The 23,122-nt window shown below is 33.7% G+C and overlaps 2 protein-coding genes across 2 annotated transcripts; one reads left to right on the top strand and one right to left on the bottom strand.

The window, feature by feature from the left end:
* Positions 1 to 70: 70 nt before the first annotated feature.
* knstrn (kinetochore localized astrin (SPAG5) binding protein) lies at positions 71 to 4,323 on the bottom strand. Its single transcript, XM_015350706.2, has 9 exons — positions 4,247 to 4,323; positions 3,621 to 3,698; positions 3,390 to 3,522; positions 3,147 to 3,176; positions 2,879 to 2,978; positions 2,065 to 2,179; positions 1,727 to 1,788; positions 787 to 861; positions 71 to 291 (listed from the first exon to the last, which is right to left on the bottom strand). The coding sequence occupies exons 2-9, from the start codon at positions 3,685 to 3,687 to the stop codon at positions 160 to 162; spliced, it is 714 nt and encodes a 237-aa protein (XP_015206192.2). The 5' UTR covers positions 3,688 to 3,698; positions 4,247 to 4,323; the 3' UTR covers positions 71 to 159.
* Positions 4,324 to 4,374: 51 nt separating this feature from the next.
* knl1 (kinetochore scaffold 1) lies at positions 4,375 to 22,926 on the top strand. Its single transcript, XM_015350924.2, has 26 exons — positions 4,375 to 4,481; positions 5,398 to 5,450; positions 5,901 to 5,943; positions 6,693 to 6,749; positions 7,027 to 7,103; positions 7,501 to 7,556; positions 8,633 to 8,657; positions 8,945 to 8,985; positions 9,133 to 9,185; positions 9,738 to 15,209; positions 15,418 to 15,571; positions 15,926 to 15,984; positions 16,254 to 16,352; positions 16,937 to 17,052; positions 17,512 to 17,602; positions 17,907 to 18,023; positions 18,537 to 18,624; positions 18,859 to 18,942; positions 19,425 to 19,464; positions 19,849 to 19,953; positions 20,077 to 20,177; positions 20,270 to 20,338; positions 20,537 to 20,646; positions 20,911 to 21,032; positions 21,299 to 21,424; positions 21,964 to 22,926. The coding sequence occupies exons 2-26, from the start codon at positions 5,413 to 5,415 to the stop codon at positions 22,076 to 22,078; spliced, it is 7,458 nt and encodes a 2,485-aa protein (XP_015206410.1). The 5' UTR covers positions 4,375 to 4,481; positions 5,398 to 5,412; the 3' UTR covers positions 22,079 to 22,926.
* Positions 22,927 to 23,122: the final 196 nt, after the last annotated feature.

Raw genomic sequence — 23,122 nt, forward strand, 5'->3', positions numbered from 1 at the left:
ACAGATTTATAGAAAAAATCTGATGGCTCCTAAACAAATTTTATTTAAAATCATTCTCTTCAAGGGTCTGTTTTTCTTGGTTTTAATATTTTATTAGCTTATAAAAAAATACTAATTTTTACATCTCAAAGCGAATGGCTTTTCTGCCGGCACACAAATTTACACATCAAGTAGCTGCTGAGCATCATCTAAAGCTTTCTCCATTTCTTGTAGTTCTGTTTGAAAGTTTTCTTTTTCCTTCAGACGCCTCTCTATTTCTTCTTGCTGAGCCCTCACTTTGGATTTAATTTCCTACAAAAGAAAATTAGTGAAGGATTCAACCCAACTCATTTTATTGCAGGAAAAAATTATGGTTCTTAACAGTCAGTCTTTTAGATAAAATTCCACTTAAATGTGTTATTCTCTTTTTCTAGTATCTGACAACTGTACATTACCTACACGGGAACTCACGGGACATTGCATACTTACAGTAGGTGTATGGTTCTGAGTGGAACACATACAATATATTTGTAATTAAATAAAAAATTAAATTTATGTAATTTATGTACATATTTATAAATGTTTAAAGAATATTCTGAAAGGCTACACAAACACGGAATAAAATCTCTATGCCCTGCTCATGCTAGATTTTTCCAGAAAGGCTATGGCTTTTCAGAGAACAATTTATTATTCTTCTTATATGTTTAATGTTAAAGTGTATCACAGTGGGCTTTTCTAGTCATGAGCAAAGACTTTTAAATGGAAATAAAAAAGCCTTTATTTGCTGTATATTAAGTAACTCCTTACCTGCATCTGTAGCCTGTGCTCAGAAGCTTTCTGACTAAATACCTCCAGTTCATTTTGCAAATTCCTAGACAGACTCTGGACCAGAGAAAATATTGATTATTTCCTTTCTAGCAGCAAACGTTTGCAAAAAGCTAAAATCTTTAACAGTCTGATAACACTGCATTAAAAACAGCTGAAGAATAGCCATTCGCCTGTCACCTATCAGTGTGTTCATTGTTGTTTCTTTCTGTATGAAGTTCAGACACCTTGCCCTTTTTAAACATAGGAATTTGTCAATGGAAACTCAGTTTTAGAAGTTCAAAAAAATAATGCTGAAATGTTTTAAATGGTTTTTATTTTTTAAAAGACAAGGCCAAGTAAAACTAGTGTTTATTATAATTAGTGTTAATCTGGGTGAAGATGACTCATCCTCATGTTCATACTATACTGATCTAAACTAAAATGTAACATTTGAAAGGACCAATTTTAGTCGTTCAGCCAAGTGTCCTTTTGTGCTGATTATTTTCTGCTGGTATGGGCTGAACTGGTTGGTCTCTAGAAACAAAAGAAAACTGTTCTGGCACAAAAGAAAACTGTCTCAGTCCAAGAATGTTCAAAATTAAACAATCACATTTGTTTCTATAAATTTCATTCAAATTAGATTGATTTTAAAATGTCCTTACCATCCTATTAGTTAGGGTTCTCCAGTCAGTAAAGAAAGAACATTTTAATATGTGTGCACAAAACGATTCAGTGAAAATCACAGCATCCCAGATTTTGTTTTCTGGTATTACACATTCAATCACTACACAATAATATATTTTTGTCATGAGGGTGGGATATTATTTCAACCTTCCTGCAGCATGGGGTTATTTCAAGAATGGAGTACTAAGAGAGTGAATGCTGTGCACTATTAAGAATTACAAAACAGATACCTTACAGTTTAGAATGTCAGACTCACCAACACTTCCTTTCTTTGCTCTTCATTTTGTTTTGCTGTTTCAAGGATTTTTTCACCTGAAACTTAGGATGAAAAAAGTCATACCCCTTAAAAAACTAGCTTGTTTAATTCTCTTATTGCTCTGGACTAAATCAATGTGGCAAAACATTTCATGCAGCTTTAAAAGACCATTTTTAAAACTATTTTTCTACTTCATTAATAAAATATATTTTACTTACATTCCAGATAGCCTACAGTTCTGTACTATCCATATTACAAAGCAGTATGCATTGTGAAACTGAACAAATCAAAAACAAAAGGAACAAAATCAAAATACAGAAAATGGATAATTTCTTTACCTGGATCAATGTTGCTAGTTTCCAGAAATAGCATGCACTTCTCCAGCTGCTTTTTAAGTTCACTGGATTCTCCTTCCAGACCTGTGTATTTCTGCGTCAGCTTTGCAATATTCTCCTTTAAAATAAATGTGAGGTTTGTTCAGTATAGAAACGCATACCCTGCCTGAATTGACAATCAAGGGGATGAAACTGCTGCACAATGTAGATTAAAAGAGTGGTAGTGTAGCCATATGAGCCTATTTATGTAGAACAAGGAATAACACCTCTAAAATTTCTCCAGACTAAAAAATCATGCATCAAGAACTAGAATAAACCATGAAACGTAGTTTCATCCATCTATTTTCCACTGCATCCAGTACAGGGTTGCAGGGAAGCCAGACCCTATCCAGGTAAGCAATGGGCGCAATTCAGGATACACCCTGTAGAGGACACCAGTCTTTCATGGAGCACAGATACACCAGGTCCAATTTTTCCAGAAGCCAGTTAACCTTCCAGTATATCTGTGGACTGTGGGAAGAAACCGGAGCTCCAAACAGATAGCACCCTGGGAATTGAACCCAGGACCTGAGCCCTGGGCAATGCTGCACCACAGTGCCAGTCGTTTGCACAGCTTATTTAGGTTTAATATTTTATTAAAGGTTGCACCACAGAGTAAGTCTTATACCTTCTGATTCTTAATAATGGGTAATGGATACAAAAATATTACCAATACCTTATCTCCTAAGCCCCTTCATTTCAAAGGATGTTTAATGGTGGGTAATGGTGGCACAGTAAAACCAATTGTTTCGTAAAAGTGAACATGGACCCAACTTACCTTTGCCTCTGAAAGATTTCGATACAGCTCCAGATTGGATGCTTCTAAAAGCTGGTTCTTATCTCTCAGTTCTGCTTCCACACGGAGCCTGGTATTTGGTCTGAAATGAGGATATACAAAATTAAAATATTCGTCTATTAACTTTCATGAAAAAAAACAGTATTACAATGTCATTAAAAAAAGCAAAAAGACACTTTTAAAAACAAATTCCTAATATAGTTACACACAATATTGATTTTTGAGAATAAATAAAAAAAACATTTCTTACCCTTTGTAAACACCATTTTGAGGAATTTTCCTGGCCAACAACATTGAAGAAATCAAAAGGTCAGCATTCACCTTCAAAACAGCTATTTTAGGCTTTCAAAATAAAATCTTAACAAAAGCTAATCTATAATATATCAGTATACACTTTCCTAACTATGATGGTTATTGTTCATTATGAAGAAACCTTTAAGCAGAGGAGAGTAAACATTTTCCATGATCAGAACAGAAGCAATGCTGAAGTCACCTTTTGCTGACAGTTGGGTTTTGTGGTTTGAATGCTCCAACCTTTTCAGACTTTACAGCAAAGTTGAAACTGGTAGGTACTTCAAATTTGGGAGCCACCGCTTTTTTCATACTTTCAGCAGGGCGATCATTTGCTATATATAAAATAATAAATTTCTGTTACAATGTTACAGTTTTGGATTACAGAATTACATCACAGAAATAAAACATTTCGGGGTCTCATAAAACCTACATTTTGTTGCTTCGTATTGCTTTTTTTCTTGATAAAGAGGAATTCTGGAATTCTCTCTCTCCCCCATGATTTAAGTATCTGAAAAAAAAGGATCACCTTTCACTACACAGCACCTATTTGATAGGTCAGATTTAAAAAGGGCCTTGAACTTTACGGTTCCCTAACATGTATTTTAGTTTAGCATACGAACAACGACTGATCACGATTAAATTGTTAGTATTTAGAAATCAATGAGTTCATTGTTAATCTTAAAATATGCTGTATTTCAAGGCTCTCCGGCAGTATGTCTGAAAAAGATTGCGGCTATAGAACTAAAAGTAAAAAACACGTTAAAGCATGGCACTATAAATACTTTAGTCACACAATCATCCGCAAATCGATTAAGTTAATAAGAACTTTATACTTATACTTATACTTTATACTTATTTTAAGAACTTCATGAGGTATACTTTACACTAATATTTTAATTACAGCCATTAAAAAGCTCAAGAATTAGTTATAGTTTAAGTAGTTAATAGTTATATTTCCCTAAATTGGCAACTAACATATTGAGAACTAGATTAATCAAAATAAGTAAACTTAATACAACACGATCTGTATTATGAACACGAGTCAAGAGTACTTACCAAGCTTGTTTGTTGCCACTTTGCAAAAATACAGCAAAACCCGCTCTGAAATTTTAAAATAAAATACGTCACTTCCTTTTAACGCCCCTGGTATAGGAACTCAGGGTTTCGGAAAGTTAGTGCGCATGCTTGTTAGTAGAGCGGTTAAATTTGAAAAAATTAAACATTTGCAAAGGGTGGCGGAAATGATTTTGGATAAATATAAATGAAGATTAAGACGGCGATATAATTAAAGGTATGTGTTAACATGTGTGTCACTTTTTAAAAGCAGTCTTTAGGTTTAGTTTGATTCAAAAGAATCATTTTAATCAATAGGGCGGTATGCTCTAACTACAGTAGTTACCTTGTTTGGTGCGGAGCTCACTTCTGCATACAATGGCTGTGATGATAGGGGAAACGTTGTTGTGAAACCCTAGCGTGTTTCTGGTCTTGAACATGTATGATATTTCATTTCAAACAAAGAATATAAATGCCGTTTAACGATGTGGACGTGTGTGGTGATGTTGCTTTCTGTGCTTAACCAACCTGCTCACACTGGCTCAGAGCATCTGTGAAATTCAGAAATGTTAGCTACATCAGTTTAATGACTGCATTCTACAATACTATATAAGATCTTTACGTGCATTTCTTCATGTGCATCCTAGCAAGTCATTTACAGTAATGTGTTTCTGATTTTACGTTTATTCATATGGATTTGTTCATTGGTTTAATGTCTATTACCAAACGTTTGACATTGATAAGACTAGAGTTATGTTCGCACGGCGAAAGCAGTGCCTTGTAGTGCACGAATTCAACCAGATGGTCTGGAAACGTGATGATTTTATCGATAATTAACTGTTGAAATATGTATATGTTTCATTCGATATACACCTAATGTGGATGGACTAGTGGACAGATTTACTAGTGTTACGAAACAATCTCGGAAAATGAAACCCCGCAGCATTTATGTCCTGATGTTCTTTCTCTTAAACTGTGTATCAATTTAGTTTCACATGAAACGCCTTTTTGGTGGAGAAACCTGTAGACAGAGTGTAGTCGAAAAGACTGTTTAGCAGGCATTACATTTTAATTTATTGACAATATTCTGATTTAAAACAAAATGGGATTAATAATAAATATACCAAGATAAATTAATTTATCTTTCTTTCCAGAATAAGATTGTTTGGATGAAGATGGAGCCTTTTGTAGCAATCCCAAGTGATCAGTAAGTTGTGTGTTTAATCATAGTTGTAAACGTGTCTTTATTTGAACTTCTAGTTCAGAATGATGTTAAAATGTATTTATTTACAGTAGCAGTGACAAATTGGGGTGAATAAGATTCTGGTGTTGTTTGGAAGGTGAATACAATGGGCTAGGTTTACATACGGATTCAACATTCAGAAAATTTTCATTTTGAGTGAACACCTGCCAACAAACTGAAGGCCAGAAAACTTCTCCATTTTAGGATTCTTAGAATCTTTTCTTTATTCTGATTTCTAACTTGGAATTTTCAGTTAAGTGATTCTTTTAATCATAGTATATTATACTGAAAATATGGAAATGCATATTTACTTTTCATTGTAGCACCACAACTGTGTATTTTAACTGCTAGAACTGTAAATGTTTGACTTTTTGCAAGGCGTGTTAGATTAATTAAAATTATCCAATTTTACAGGTCTGAACCGACTAAAACCAATAATATGCGAAGGATTTCATCGGTATGAGCCTTTAAAAAATTCTCTATGTTCCAGCTTTCATAACAGAGGTGCTTTTTAGCAATGAAAATGTGCATATTCTGTCAAATCCCCACAATAATTGATAAATCTAGATCTTTCAGAGTGCCAACTGTAGCCTTGGTGCTAACACCAGACACTATGCTTTTAATGTTAACGGCTCTACCTCTTGTACTATTAAAGCAGTGATAACACAGTACATTTTTCATTCACGAATTTAAATTGGTTGTTCAAAACCATTAAAGATAACCCAGGCAAGGCTATGCCATCTTAAATAACTGCTGATTGTATTAGAACCATCATCATATATCTGTCTAGTTATATCTTGTCCACATTTATGATATTATATTATTTACCTTAGGCCTCTTTCTAAACTAGTCTTTTTTACTATTATCAGAATAGTCTGATACAAACCATATAGTTTTCTCCTTTGTACTAAGTCCCATTACCTCCATACTCCATACCGCCATGTTTTTCTTCTTTTTTTTCTTTTGCATTCTATTTAAATGTACAGAAGTGCCGGGTGTCCCTAAAACATTTCCCTCAGGGGACAATAAAATCTTATCTTACATTTTAAGTGTTTTTGACTCTTTATCAAACACAGCTGTTCAGCTAGACCTTTCATTTTTGTATACAATGAGTAATTTGTACACTTTCTGAACAGAATGTGCATTTGTTCTTACATTTGTTAAAGTACATGTGTATGTAAACTAAGAAGTCTGCTTTTTTTTTAGATTTTAAAAGCACCTCGCACCCCACTTAAAAGTATTGGGGGAGAAGATGGATGTCAGGTAATTTCAATGATACGTGATTGGGTATTTTAATTTTAAAAAGTCATCTAGTTTAGGAGCTGTTAAAAGTATTTTTAGTGTGCTCTGCTATGAAAAGCATTGCAACAGTTGAATAGTGTGGTCTAATAAAAGTAGTTTTCTCTTCCTGCTAATCTGAGATCGGTGTCAATGTTAATTCTGTAACAACGATTGATGAAAGGTGAAGTGGGGCTTAAGCTTTTCCTTTAGTAAAGTTTGCAATTTGAGATCACCATGATTTAATTTTTTTCCCTGTTAGGACTGCACAAACAAACCATTTGAAAAGAAAAGACGAAGTTCTCGAAGAGTCAGTTTTGCCCAAACCAATAATATAAAGTAAGATTAACATATTTTCAGTTTTCTTCGCAAATGTAAAGTTGCATTCGATTGCAGTTTTTGTTATATAAAAGCTGAGTTGATAAGACAAGTTATGTCTATTCTCATTAATCATTATCTTTTCCTGCTTGGGATATCATTTGGTTCCTTGCTGTGAAGAACATATTTGGACAGAAATACTCCTGTTAATCTTTTTAAAATGTTTTTTTTCTAATATTTTAGTTAATTTAATAATTATGCTTAATTGCGTATGTATTAAGCTACATGTGTATTTACCCAATGTAAGCAGTTTCCTAAAGGTAGATAACATTAAAAAATGAATCCATAAATGACTGTAATTGACATTTTATAAGCTGAATATTATGATCTGTATTTTTATTTTATTCTGTCCTCTTAGGGATTTTAAAAATGATTCACCTGTGACAAAACTTTTGGGAGACCTGGATGGAACGGGTAGGTGTTTGTTTTCATTTAATATTTAATACTGATTTAGTAATATTCCCATTTCTTTTCAGGTAATAATTTTATTTCTCCACTATTTGTCCAATTTTGCATGTAGTCATACTGGAATATTTCAATCATTTTGACTAGTTTAAGTAATAAACTGGAAATGTATTAATATTGAGATATTCAAAAATTGTTAATGATCTAAAACTTTCAAATGTTATATTGTTTTTGAAAAGTATACAAATTTACCCACATTCAGAATAAACAATGGAATATAGCTTAAGGCAAAACAGGTGGAAAAGCCAGCAAAATTTGTATGCATTTAATACTGTTTTGTATGTTAATGTTTCTAAATATCAGTTCTTAAAATGTCACATAAAACATAAAAAATGTCTGACTTTTAGGTGAATGTTTATTTTTTGTAGTGATTGTTTTACCCTTAATTATTTATGCACGTCTCTGTCACTATGTTCCTGATTCAGAAAACACCAATACATAAAGTCTTATAGATAACCCTGAATTGCCTGTTTGTGAATTTTGGGAATGCTTGGTGGTTATAGACCAGTTAAGCAAGTCATATGCTCGGTTAAAGAAATTCCAGTCTTGGGGAGCTGATAGCTTTAACAAATTAGCAAAATTTTACGAATTTTACGTTTGTTATTGATCAGAGTTACAATTCTTCCATTTCTTCAGAAATTTATGATTTAAGGGTTACCTATAAAACCAGCAGGCCTAGTCAACTTTAGAAAAGGGGTTGGAGGCCCCTAATCCATGATGTTGCACTTTTAATGTGAAGTAAATTTAACAATCTTGTATTAGTGCTAGATCATATAGTGTTTTTTCATGTAAGCACCATACATAGAAATGTTGGGTTAGACCAAATTTGTTGCATTTATGAATGATCAAAGCAAAGAAAGCAGAATTCATCCGACTTACTCACTGAAGTGCAGGAGAAAGGGAAAAAAATTATATGCACATCTTTTAAAAATGAACCAGTGAGATGTCGTATGGCATTTAGTTGATATTAAAGACAAGTCACATTTTTTATTAAATTAATCTAAAAAATAAATTTGCCTTTTTAGAAATGGAAGATTTGGATAAGGAGAAGTAAGTATATTTTATTTTCCTACATGAAACTGACACCAGCTCTTTGCATGGCATTTGTTTTTTTTAATCATTTATTGGCAAAAAGGCATACTGTGGTGCAGAAATAACATTCTATAAAGTATTATAAATAGTGTATATTAAGCCCCTAGCAGTTTTGATATACTTGCTAAAAGTTTTGGCTTGTATTTTTTATATTAAAGTAAAGCAATGTATATTAAAATCAGGGATTTTCTCTTGAATAACCTTATCAAAACCTAGTAAAATAATCAATTAAACTCTTTTATTAGCAGGTTGAATGCTGATCAAGATGGAAAACCACAGTTACTTGGTAAGAATTTTGAAAATTTTAACTATGAATATTTTTTTTACATTTTAATTTATAATAATGTAATTGTTTCTTGCAAAGCTGGTATGAGTAGAAATTGTTTCTATTAATGGAGATAATTGAGTAATCATTTCATGTATAATTTTTCAGGCATGGAAACTTTGCTCAATGCTCCCCTACAAGTTCCACAGCAGCAGAATAAGGTTAGATATTTTGTTTCATTGTTATAAATTAAGCCAGGTAATATATAGTACCTTTAATTGTCCCTGAAATTAGCGGGATGACCAATACAGACATTCTTCTAGTTTCATATTGGGATTTTACCTTGTTACACGAGAGCAGTGTCACTATTCCACAGAACTGCAGCATTAGCTTTACATACAGTACATCATGAACAGTTTAATCATATAAGTTATCCAGAATCTTTAAATATCTCGCACATAGATAGAAACTATCAATTTAATATTTAAAAATAAGAAAACAAATCAAACATTTCAAAAACATTTTAATAGATGGCCTAAATGGTTATTTGAAAACATTTGTTAACATCAACAAAAACCCCTTGGAGACAGAAAATTAGTTATAGCAGGCTTTGAATGATCGGGTTTCAGATAATACAGTAATGTCTTATTTCTTTATATAAATACTTTATTTTTTGGTTGAAAAATTCCACTTTATATTATATAAAGAATATCAATTCTAATACTATGTTAATGGAAATCGACATTATATAATTTTACTTTTTTCCATCTCAGGAAAGGTCCTTTTTTGAGCATGGAACTATGGACACAGTTGCTGATAAAACGGTAGTATTTTCTGAAGAAGACAATGCAAATATGGATATGACCTACAGCCACACTATTGTTATTAGTAAGGATGATGATGACATCAACGATGTTGCTAACTGTGGAAATCTAGATGTCGGAGAGTTCATTTCTAGACTGGACAAAAACAAGGACGTTGGTAATGCTGACTCAAGACGGGAATACAGCTACTTCAGCAGATGTGAAGATTCAACAATCTTTGGTAATAATTCTGTGAAGACATCTGATTTCAAAAATGGCCTTGCAAAATCAGTTGGACAGAGTGGTAACAGACGCTTTTTCAGTGATCCAAGTTCTTTAACCCCATTGGTTCAACAGAATTCTGTGCCACCTGGGCCTGAGAAAATATGTTCCAAAGATTTTCTTTCCAGACTCAAATCACATGGATCTGGTTTTGATAAAGAAAAGCAAGCATCTGTATTAACAGAAAGGTTTGATCTCCAGTTCATCAATAAGACAATGTTAGTAGACAAAGAGGACAATATGGACATGACTAAAAGCCACACAATTTCAATAGATACCAGAACAATAAATGAGAATAAATGTGTCATACAGCCTGCAGAACCAGATGATATGGACATGACAAAAAGCCAGACTGTTGACATTGCTTACAAGGAAGTTATGGCTTCTGATCCATTCAGAGTAATCCCTCCAAAAACTAGAAAACTTGTAGCTGGTTTAGCAGGTTGTAGCAATGAAACTGTTGTTTTTTCAGAGGAGCTTAATGAAATGGACATGACTAAGAGCCATACAGTGGCTATTGACACTAAGAGCATTTTAAATACTGGTGAGAAACCATTGGATTTGTGTCATAATGCTCTAGGTTCTTGTGGATTGTCCTCAAGACCTGATTATAAGGACATGACAAAAAGTCAGATGAATTCACTTGATTACAAAACTAATGCAGCACTTACCAATCCAGCTAAAGACATTAACAAAAGATGTAGAAGTGTACTTGGTTTTTCTGTTCCAGCTGATAAAACAGTTCTTTTTTCTGTAGACGAAGATGATATGGACATGACTAAAAGCCATACAGTTGCTATTGACAACAGAAGTCTTTTTAGGCAGAAACGTGAACAAAATAATAAATTAGTTGACATGGAGATGACAAGAAGCCAAATGGCTGCAGTTGACTGCAGGACTATTGAAGTAACCGATCCACTCATGGCTGTGCAAACTAAACCAAGAAGTAATGCAACATCTTTTTCAGCTCCCTATGATAGAACAGTGGTGTTTCCAGAACACTTGGCAGAAATGGAGATGACACAGAGCCACACAGTATCTATAGACAGCACAAATATCTTAATGGCTAGAGAGAAATCTGAAATGTGTTTTTCTGAAAGCCGTTTACCATGTTCCCCTTCTTTTACCTCTGTGCCAAAAGACATGGAACTTGCAAAGGGCCAGACTGTAAAAAGTGACTTTAAAACCACTCTGGCAGAAAATTCCACTTCAGCAATAAGGAGATCTAAACAAAGTATCTTTAGTTTGTCTGTTCCTGCTGATGGAACAGTTGTCTGTTCAGGAGAGTATGATATGGATATGACTAAAAGCCACACTGTGGCTATTGACTGCAAGAGCATTATTAGAGAAATTGATAACCCAATGCAGTCATCAAATAGCAATGTTCCATCAACTTTGCATTCAGTAATTAGTAATGCTGATGAAATGGAATTAACAAAGAGCCAAACGGTATTTGGAATGTTTGAAAAATCTAAAAAAAATCCGATTGGTTTGTCTATTTCTTCTGATAAAACAATTTTTTTTTCGGTGGACCAGGATGAGATGAACATGACAAAAAGCCATACTGTATCTATTGACAACAGGGGCCTTTATGAACAAAACGTGGAGCAAAATGACATGAAAATAATGAAAACCCAACCTGCTGCAGTTGACAGTAACAATATTGAAGATGATCGTTTCATGGGAATTCATACTAAACCGAGACCTAATATGACTGTTTTTTCTGCTCTCCCTGATAAAACAGTGTTTTTTTCAGAGGGCATAGCTGAAATGGATATGACTAAAAGTCACACAGTAGCTATTGACAGATCATACATCTTACCAGCAGCAAGTGAAGCAATAGCCAGAAACAAAACAGGAATGTTATTGTCTGAAAGTATTCTACCAAGTTCCCATTTGTCCACCTCTGAAGCAGAAGATATGGAACTTACAAAGAGCCAGACTGCTAAGATTGACTTCAAAACCACTGCAGCAGACAGTTTTGTCCCGAAATGTAATATCAGATCTGGAAGAAGTGTCTTGGGTTTCCCTGTTCCTGCTGATATAACAGTTATGTTTTCAGGAGGGTGCGATGATATGGACATGACTAAAAGCCATACTATGGCTATTGAAACCAGCAGCCATTTTGAACAGAATGAGGAGTCAGATGATATGGAAATGACAAGAAGTCAAACTGTTGCAATTGACTGGAAGAATATTGAAGCAGCTGATCCATTTATGGGGATCCCAGCTAAACCAAAATGTAATGCGACGTCTTTATTGGCGCCTTCTGATAGAACAGTACTTTTTTCAGAGGACTTAGCTGAAATGGAGATAACTAAGAGCCACACAGTGGCTATCAATAGCTCAAACCTCTTACCAGAAAGTGAAAAAAGAGCGAGAGAGAAATCTGGAATGTTCTTGTCTGAAAGCATCCTACCGCATTCCCACTTTTCCACCTCTGAACCCGATGACATGGAACTTACAAAGAGCCAGACTGTTAAGATTGATTTTAAAACCACTGCAGCAGACAGTTTTGCCCCAAAATCTAACATCAGATCTAGAAGTGTCTTGGGTTTGTCTGTTCCTGCTGATAGAACAGTCGTGTTTTCAGGAGAGAATGATGATATGGAAATGACACGAAGTCAAACTGTTGCAATTGACTATAAGAATATTGAAGCAGCTGATCCATTTATGGGGATCCAAGCTAAACCAAAACGTAATACAACTTCTTTATTGGCTCCTTCTGATAGAACACTAGTTTTTTCAGAGGACTTTGCTGAAATGGAGATAACTAAGAGCCACACAGTGGATATTGACAGCTCAAACATTTTACCAACAAATGACAAAATAGGCAGAGATGAATCTGGAATGTTCTTGTCTGTTTCTGCTGATAGAACAGTTGTTTTTTCAGGAGACTGTGACAATATGGACATGACCAAAAGCCACACAGTGGTCATAGATAAGAGAAAAGTAAAAGAGGTGGGTGAAGATTGCATGCAGTCTGTTCCAAATAGTGTCCAGCTTAATTCTGAGATGTCGGCTGCCATAAAAATTACAAGAAGCCAAACTAGTGCTGTTGACTGCAGGCCTGTTGAAGCTGATTCATTCATTGGAATTCGACAAAGACCTAGAAAAAGTGTGACCTTTTCTTCACTTCCTACTGATAAAACTGTTGTGTTTTCAGAGGATCGGAATGAAATGGACATGACTAAAAGCAACACAGTGGTTATTGAAAGTACTTTTTTTCAAAATAATGCAAATATGCAATATTTACTCAAAAGTGATACAGAAAAGACAAAGAACCAAACTATTGCTAATGATGTGAAAAGCAGCATTGAAATTAACCATCCGAATGCACAGGGAAATAAGAGATTTAAACAAAGTGTGCCTCGTTTGTCCGCCCCTGTGGACAAAACTACTCTGTTGACAGATGATCAAGATGAAATGGACACAACAAAAAGTCACACACTTGCTGTCGGAAGCAGTAATCTTTTAACACAAAGAGAGAAAACAACCGGTGAATTGAATAACTCCATTCTGCGAGTAGACTGTTCAGTTTTGGATCAACAAAATATGGATATAACAAGGAGCCAGACAGTTTTTATTGATTGCAGCACTAATCCAGCAGCAGGTAACAGTACGAAATCTAAGCAATATGTGGCTGCTTTATCGATATCTGAAAAAAATATTGAGTTTTCAAAACAATGTGATGATATGGATATGGCTAGAAGTCACACAGTGGCCATTGAGAGCAGGCGGCCTTTTGAGCAAGTACCCCGTTTACAATTTCAAGATGATAAACAAATAATTGGAAACCAGACTGTTACCATTGGCCACCAAAACAGTGAGATAGTTAACCCATTAATCAAAAGTAAAAGTGCTTCAGATGAGTCAGTTCCTATTAAAACAATTACTTTCTCAAAAGGTGAAAATATGGAAAAAACTAAAGGCCAAGAAGTGGCTATTAAAGGAAGGAGTCCTGTGCAAGGCAGTGAAAGAGATGTAGAATCCCAGGAAATGTCAGTACAGTGTATGTCTAGAACTATCAAACCAGATATTTTTTCATCCTCTGATAAACCTGCTTTAGGTATGAGTGTATTGGTAGATGGTCTTGCAACAGAGAAAACACTCTCTGATTCACGTTTTTGTTTTGAACCTCAAAATGTAAATAAATTAGATGAAGAAAGAGGATCTGAAGACAAGAGTAACTGTTTTGGATTAAATAATCAAGAAGTTAAAAGAGAGAGTGTTCCTTTCATAGTTTCTGACCTTAACTTAGAATCAAGAGAGCAAATGAAAAAGGCTGATTTAACTGAATTAACTTGTGAAATTAATAGAACAGTGGAAGAAAGTGGTGAACTATCTCTACAGAATTCAGGGGCTATTAATGAAGCTGTCAAAATGGCCAACAGAAGAAGGAGAAGTCTTGTGGATCTCCAGTCAAAACTTAAAAACATTAAAAATATGATCAACAAATCAGAAACTGGGATGACTTGCCACACAGCACCTTTACCTAAATTGATTAAGCTCTCAGAAACCGAAACTGAAGACAAATGTGATAAAGATTCCTTTCCCAGAAATGAATGTAACAATCCTAATGCAGCTGATTATGGAGAGGTACATTTTGCAGTATCTGAAGAGCCAAAAAATCTTCAATGCAACGACAACAGTAGTCATGTGGATCTAACCAGGAATATGACCACACCTGTTAACTTCTGTTATGACAAGCCTCAGAAAACATCAATGTCTTTTGGTGGATTTCTACCAAAGCTCCCACAAAAAAAGAAAATTCTTAATAGTAAGACACTGAATTGTGCACAGAGCAGTCATTTTGGGAAAGTACTGATTAATGCTGTAACGTCGGACACTGCAATTCAACAAGGAAACAATGACCCTGTCCAAAATATTGATGAAGAAATTCTTCCTTACTACACTGATGAGGAGGACTCGGCTGAAAATATGAACTGCGAGTTCCCTGCAGAAAACTGCGATAAGGAAAACCCTGTTGAAACTGTTGAGACTGATGTTGGTGTAAATGACTCAGGCTTTGATAAACCAGTACTCAACCAAACACCAAGGCAGAAAAGACCTCTCCAGGAAGATGGACATGAAGACATCATGGTGCATGACAGAAAGATCAAGAGAAGCCCCGATGTTCCTTCTGCAAATCAAGAAAAGGTGTGTTATGTTTTTTTATAATGCTTCAGAATGTGCTTTGAAGATGCAATAAATCGATTTTTTGTTTGTTTGACTGTATAGGTTTGCTTTTTATTTAGAATTTATTATATGCTGGAAGGTAGGTTATTTAATTGATCCTGAAATTTACATCTCTACCAGGTAGAGTTCTTGTTTTCTTGTCACTACAGATTTTTATTTTCTTACTTAGGAAGCCAGAGTGTGTCGTGTCCAGTGGAGCAGTAGTGCTTTGGGCATTACAGCAGAAATCCTGCCAAGTGGGACAATGACCAAGACCTTTGACACCACTTCTGGTAGCAGCAACAGCATGAACCTAAAAGCTGAAGCAACATTTGACTCAAGTGGTAAGCAACATTTTTTGTTATAATGTTTTACTCTAAGTTAGTGAACATGGAAAGGCTGTAATGTTGGATTTAAGGAAAACAGAAAAAATATTAAACAATTTCTACTGAATTTGTATTTAAACGGAAGCCCTGTGTCCTTAGTGTCAAAAATGCTATATCTAACATCGTAGAAATATAAATGATAAAGTCTTTACAAAATGATCTAATTAAAATGTACTAGATTTCAAGTGATTCTAAGAATTTTGTCAATGATAAATTGAGACGAATAGGCAATAGAAAGAAAGTAGACGTAGTGCTCAGGAACTGTAAGAGCCAATACATTATTTAATGTTTTTTTTCCTGAATGATTCACAGCTCAGAGATGCAGTAGATTCGAATCCCAATTTTTGGAGGAGATAGAGGATTTACAAGAGGTAATTTTTATTGTATAGATACATTATATTTTGTTTTTTGTATAATAAAAGTTTTATACAACTATAAATTAGAAGGTACTAAACTGTATAATATATTCAGTATAAGTTTAATAAAGTAATGAAATGTTTAAATAGCTACTTTCTTTAACTCTTAGAAATATTTATGTATCTTAAGCAGGTAGAATGTATTAATGAATAACCAAAAGTTTTATTTTTCCTGTGAGGGGAAAAATGTGAATAATCATTTAACTTTTACTTTTTTATTTTAGAAACTTCAAGATGGTAGCATTACAGCCAAAGAATTTCTCCAGCTCCTTGATGTCTATATGCATATCCAGAGACCTAGGCAGAGCACACTTCCTCACAATGTACGAATTGAAACAAGCCTGGATCTTTTGTTTTGTAGTTTCATTAAAAGCTTGTTTAGTCCTTCAGGATTCTGAAAAATATTATAATTCTTCTTGCATCCATGCAAAGCATTGGCAAAGCATTACTGCTTTGGGGGTCCTTATTCCAAAAAGGTTATCCACTCTAGATTCAAAGATTGTATAGATTCTGTATAATGTAACTTGAATTATTATGTTAGCCTTCTCAGAACAATGTTATTTAAAATTGTACAAAGCAACAGGTTTTATATTTTTAAATGACATTCTTGGTCGGGCAGTGGCTCTGTGGCTAAGGATCTGCGCCTGTGGCTGGAAGGTTGCCGGTTCGTATACCGCGACCGGCAGAGGAATCCTACTCCGTTGGGCCCCTGAGCAAGGCCCTTAACCCCAACTGCTTCAGGGGCGCCGTACAAATGGCTGACCCTGCGCTCAGACCCCAAGTTTCTCTCCCTGTCTGTGTCTCTCATGGAGAGCAAGTTGGGGTATGCGAAAAGACAAATTCCTAATACAAGAAATTGTATATGGCCAATAAAGTGATCTTATCATTTTACTCATCTGAATTGCAGGTAGCATCAGATTCAGCTCCTAAGACAGAGGTCTTGCTCAAAGAAAAGTATATTTATAGACCTCAACAACAGGTTTACGAAGAGGACTGTCAAGCATTGACAGAGACTGTGGACAAGTATGTTTATTTGACATATACTGTGTGACCTCTCATTCTTTACTGCTTTAGTAAAATGTATTCATTCATATTTTCATGTATCAGCAAACGGATGTCAGCATTGTAATACATGTATTTACTTTGTTCATGCTTTCATTGTATAATCTTGCATTTAAAAACTTAAGAGATTTTCATTGTGTAGCATCAGTAGAAAATTGTTTGGCAAAATTGAAAACTTCTCACAAAATTAACAATGTCAGAAACTTTTAAAAATTTATTATTTAATTGTACACAAAATTATTGTGACGTGTTTACAAATGACTGAATGAATGAAGGAATAAGATCTCAACCAAGAAAACATTCTGTTCTGTAATGTTTGCTCCTGTATATAGACATTGGGAAAAGAGAACCGGATTAAGTCATTTTTGATTTAAGTCTGGATTTCATATTTAAATAAAATTTACCTTTTTTTTCTTCAAGATTAAAGACCAGAATCTGTGACCAAGAAAAAACTTTGAAGAGCATGAATGAATCTCTGTGGTTAACAGTGAAATCTTATTCAAAAGAACAGGTCTGTTACTCTCTTTAAATACATTTACATCTCTTTAAATGTATAATTGGCTGAGTGAGAAACAGAAGGAATTATTTGAGATGTTTATCTACTTTTCTGCTATCATATTTTTTATACATATATCAAAAGTAGGAAAAAAATAATTATTCAACATTTGTCAATTATGTTTTACCAACTATTAAATATTTTTTGTATAGCCCTAAAAATCTATTGTGGTATGAATCTCTTATGTATTAATTGCTTTTTTCAGATCTTGCTTTTACAAGTGCTGTATCACTATTAACTTATTTTTTATTCCCTTCAGTTGAGAAGTCTTGCATTCAAGCTGAATGAGAAAAAAGTACAATTCAGGAAGAACGTTAAAGCTTATTTCCATGAAATAAAAATTGACTCGTATTCCAAGTTGGTGCAGTGTGCACAGGTGAGAGAGCAAGTGAACCTTCACACATTGTGTTTGGGATCTTATGGATGTTTATCGTAGGGTATTTTTGAGATATAGTGTTTTATAGATTGTCCAAGAGTAAAGTTCAATACACGTGCAATGATATACACCAAGTAGAAAATCTTAAACACGAAAGTAACTGCCACTGGGACTTCCCAAGCTAGAGTAGTGTGGATTTAGGGCTGTTTTGTCTGTTAATTAAAAAAAAATGTACACATGTAAAATCAATTGTGGCTGAGCAAGTTAAAATTGTGGTTTCTAATTTAGAAAAGAATCCTGTTAAATCCCATTAATCCTGTCCTCCTTTCCTTTTGTTGGCTTGTTGTATCTGATTTAGAGGTGGAGAAAGTACTGAGCAGCACATGTGCAGAATGTGCCTAACATGCATTCCTTATTTTCCATACTGAAATACAGAATTATATCTCTGAAATTTATTGAACAGTGCTAAGATTATCATTACTGTACATATCCAGAAATAATTTCTTTCGACAGACTGCACAACAGGATTTAAAGGAAAAGATCAATTTGACTGAAGGGTTGCTGCAAAACTTAAATGAATGTTTCCATAATCTAGAAGCAGGTATGTACAAATGTTTTGTTCAGCAAAAATTACTTAGTTATCTGCATTTCCTTTAATTTTAAACTATACACTGACACCTCGTGCTATGTTGATGATTTTAGGAGATTTAGTTAAAAGATTTGTCCACTTTGTTCTGTTGCTGAGTAGATATATTGTGTAATATAGTTGATATCTATCATTTATTATATATTAACGTTTATGTGTGTAACTATATTTACTGGTATTATTTTGTAGAGCTTGCAGGCTTGGATTGTTCTGAAATGGAAGAAGAAAATGTGAACCCGGAATTGGAGCTTACCTTGAAGACTAGGCAAGAAGGTAAATTACTTAGTTTGAACCCACTTACTTCCAGTACATTTAGATGAATTCCCAATTTATAGTAACCTTTTAAGTGCTTTGTTTGCATTGTTAATGTCCACTTTCTGTTGGAAATCACAACATGCACAATTTGGAATTACTTTCCTATTTTTTTTGTGATTATTGGGGAAATTAGACTGTAGGTATTTTTTACTGCTGCAAATGTATTGATATAATAAAATGAAGATGCAGATTGAGGCTTTTTCCCTTTTAGTTGTGTAGAAGGCTTAATGATAGCACAAATACTATGCCCAACCTTGCCACATGTTTGAGTTCACGTTCTACAGGAGGTAATACTTAATACTAATATTAGCAATAATAATTGATGTCCATGTTAATGTTTCATTCAAAGATAGTTTAAAATAGCCTTTCTTATTTTAATTATATAATTCAAATGTGCTTATTCAGTTTTCATTTTTTCATTTTTCTTTGGTCAATTATAGAGCTTGAAAACCTCAATGCAGAGGGTGCGGATTGTGAAAGGTAATCTGTTTAAATGTCTGATAAAATATGAAGAACCTTTTTGTCTACGTTAAACTTAATTTAAAATTACAATAAATATTTACTTTTCATGTATTCTGTTACAATGGGAGCAATGTGAAAGTTGCATTAAATAGATTTCTCAGAGGTTTTCCCCCAAGCACTGGTTTAAATGCATTTGCTGTTGGTGACATAATTATGTCAAAAAGTGACATTAGTAACCACTTTATACTGTAAATTAAATTTACTTAGATTACTAGATTTTGTGTGCTTTTTGCATTTGTAACTATGTGCTCCTAGGCACAGAGGTAAGTGTCAATATTTATTATTGTTTTTGTTGTTGTTGATAAAGATATTACTAATTTAAAAAAAAAAACTTTTGTTCAGGAAATTGTTCAAATTGGTGACGGAAAATAAACAGCTTGAAACTGAAGTTTGCAAACTGCAGGTGAAAACACAAGAGTTGGAACTCTACATTCAAGACCTCAACAGGTGTGGAAATTTTATTTTAATAATAAAAAGTATTTTTTTTGTAAAAGTTTTTCTTTCTTAAATCAGGAAATTAATGTAATGAAACATTGAACCATATTTCTCTCTTTATATTTTTATTTCTAGATTATCAGAATGGACACTTACTCAGTGGCTAGATGGCCGGGCAGTCTTCACCTTTTTGAATGGATCTCTTGAACTCGAACTGGTATTTGAAGCACCACGTGGTGAGTAGCAAAAGCGTATGTATAAAATATTAACCTTAGGTTACGTGAGATACAAACAGGTTCAATGATGTAGTTTTATTTTTCTTTCCCAGATGAAACTCATTCAAGTGAAAAGGCTGTGCTAAATATTCTGGCTATAAACTTTTACACACTATTGGATGGTAAGTATAACTATACCTTTGAATCTTTTGTTTCTGCTCACACAGGCTGCCTAAGTCTTTCAGTAAATACATTTTAAACCTGTTACATTAGCATGATGTTTTTGTAATACAGAATAAATAAAATGAATTTCCAAGACCGACTCAGTTTTCATTAATGGTTATTGATGTTGATGCAAAAAATTTTTCTGATTTCCACAGATGAAAGAGCACATCCTTCCTCTCTTGTAATCCACAGTCTGATAAACCAGTTCATAAACAGTAAGGAAAGTTGGTGCAAGAAATACTCAACGCAGTATGATATTCCTAAGGTATGTACTAAACTGTTGAATTGTTGTTGATATTATATTTTGACAGCTTTTCTGCTAAATGTTGGAGATATTTGACTAAATACAGAACTTTTGTATGAAACATTTAAATGTCTCAATCATTGTTTTCATAGTATGGCATCTGAATAGAAATATGTTACTGAAATCTTTAATTCAAGTTGCTGACAAAAATGTCCTGTAAATAAGGAGTAATAAGCCAAATATTTCTGTTAGTAGTTTTTAAAATGCTACTTATTTTTTTGACAGCTCCTTCATGACTTCTCTATTGTGGTTAGTCATCTACGTCTTCTTGGACAAGAGCTCCGATACCTGAAAAAATGGGGGCCGCTCAAATTTGATATATTGGAAATGACACTTTTAGACACACAGTGAGTTTTTATGTCTTTGGTTACTATACATAAAGGTGGTCTAGAACCATCTAATTCTAAAGATAACTGGCTGGTTTTGATTTTGACCTGTGCCTCTAAACAAAAAATATATATGGTTGCAACTACTTATTTTTAAAATATGCATTTTAAAAGTTATTTATGGGTTTTTTTCTTTGACATTTGCTACCTAAATCGAATATCATGGAAAATAAATTTTATATATCAACCTTAAACAATTCATCTTGTTTCCCTTTTTGTAATTTCAGTGTCAAGATTTTGTTCTCCAGTGTTAAAGGATTTGCAAAGTTTGAAATTACATTAGCTCTTACTCCAGCTTACCCATTTTCCCGTCTAGTGCTGTTGGACTTCAAAAATTACATTGGAAATTTAAGGTAAGTCAGTAAAAATTGTGTTGGGGTGCAAGTTTAAACTGATTCCTAAACAGTTTGGCTTTTACATCATTCCTTTTGCACCCAAACCCCCTCCTTTTAGTGTTTTGCATTCCAAATTTTCTTTGAAAAATGTGATGACTCCAAATACATGTCTCTAATCATTGCCTCGATTTCCAAAAAAGTAATGGTATCATCAAAAATAAGCCATCATTTTTCTGTTTCCCTTGGAACCAATTTAGCCATTCCCCTTTTAAACCTGAACTCCACAATTTTCCATTAAAATTATTTTTACACTTTTTCATGTCTCTTGGATTGTACAAACCTACTTTTTAACAAAGTAGTATTCACAATATATCACAGTATTTATATCATCACATCAGCAGTGATACAAAACCCAATTTCTTTTATGTGGCATCTATAATACACTGTTGAATACACTGTTTACCTTCATATAGTATCATATAAGAAAACAGTAAGGTTAATATTTTATGGTTGTTTCACATTAACTAATTAGAATCTGAAACCTGTTTATTTCTTAGGTGGGAACAGATCGAAGAGGTACTATGTGCAGTTCAACCTGAAAACGACTACCTTACCAGGATTGTGGAAAAGATTCACCTAAACCTACTGACAAAGCCTTCTGTCCATTTTTAAGCACTGCTATATCCAATGCCATTTTTTAATGTTGATGAGAGTTAAATATTTTAAATCCAAAACATTGTTTAAAAGCTTTTTAACATATGCACTCACTTTATTTTGAAGATTAAATTCTTCATAACCCTGTGTTAGCCACCAAGCCTAATATGTTATTTCTGAGCACCTTTAGCTCAGGATGGAGGAGCTGTGCACTAAAGACTCCAGCCTCCCTCATATGTTTCTGATGCTGATATATTGACTTGTCATTTTCTCTTTTGTATTCAGTGCTACTGCCTAGCTAATGTTCCGATTTGGTAGTCAGTAAAAACTTAATTAGGGCTCTAATCAGAAGTTACAATAATACGCAGCCTTTCATTTCACAATGTCCTGGTTTTAACAAGCCATGCTGTGTAGTACTAACATACTATTGTGGGTTTATCTGAGTGACATTTGCAGTGAAACTTTGCTGTAACTTCACTGTCCCTTTTTAGTACACATCCTGAATTTAAGTTTCTCATTAGTGCTAATCAGTTTGTAAAGTCAGCCTTGTATATATAAAACAAATCAGATAGCTCCAGATATTTACTATTTGCAAAGGATTTACCATTTTTTAAGTAGACTTTGTATATTTGAATAAATATGTAAGCGTTTATGTATTTTTTTTACTCTGTATATGTATAGATGCAGCTTTAAGTAGAGGTGAATCAGGAATTAGTTTTCTCTTTCTTAAAGTAATTTTAAGTATGCTTGAAGTTGTTGTGTATTTAATTTAACCAGATTTATTTCTTAATTTTGCTTTTCTGAAAAGTTAAGCTTGATAAAAGAGATACAATGTTTTGTGTTGAATAAAAACATTTCTAAAAAGATTCAGACATGATTTGCTTTAAGTGTGCATAACTACACTGCCTGTTATTAAATCTCTTCAGTGCCTTTAATAAACACCAATTTGGATGATGCCTTCAATATACAGCAAAATAACAGCAATTAGATAGGATTACATTATAAAAATGTGTTCATAATTGAAATTGCTGCCAATTTCTAAAGTATATCTGGTATACTAAA

The sequence above is a fragment of the Lepisosteus oculatus genome, chromosome 8 (genome assembly GCF_040954835.1).
Source record: "Lepisosteus oculatus isolate fLepOcu1 chromosome 8, fLepOcu1.hap2, whole genome shotgun sequence".
NCBI classification, from domain to species: Eukaryota; Metazoa; Chordata; class Actinopteri; order Semionotiformes; family Lepisosteidae; genus Lepisosteus; species Lepisosteus oculatus.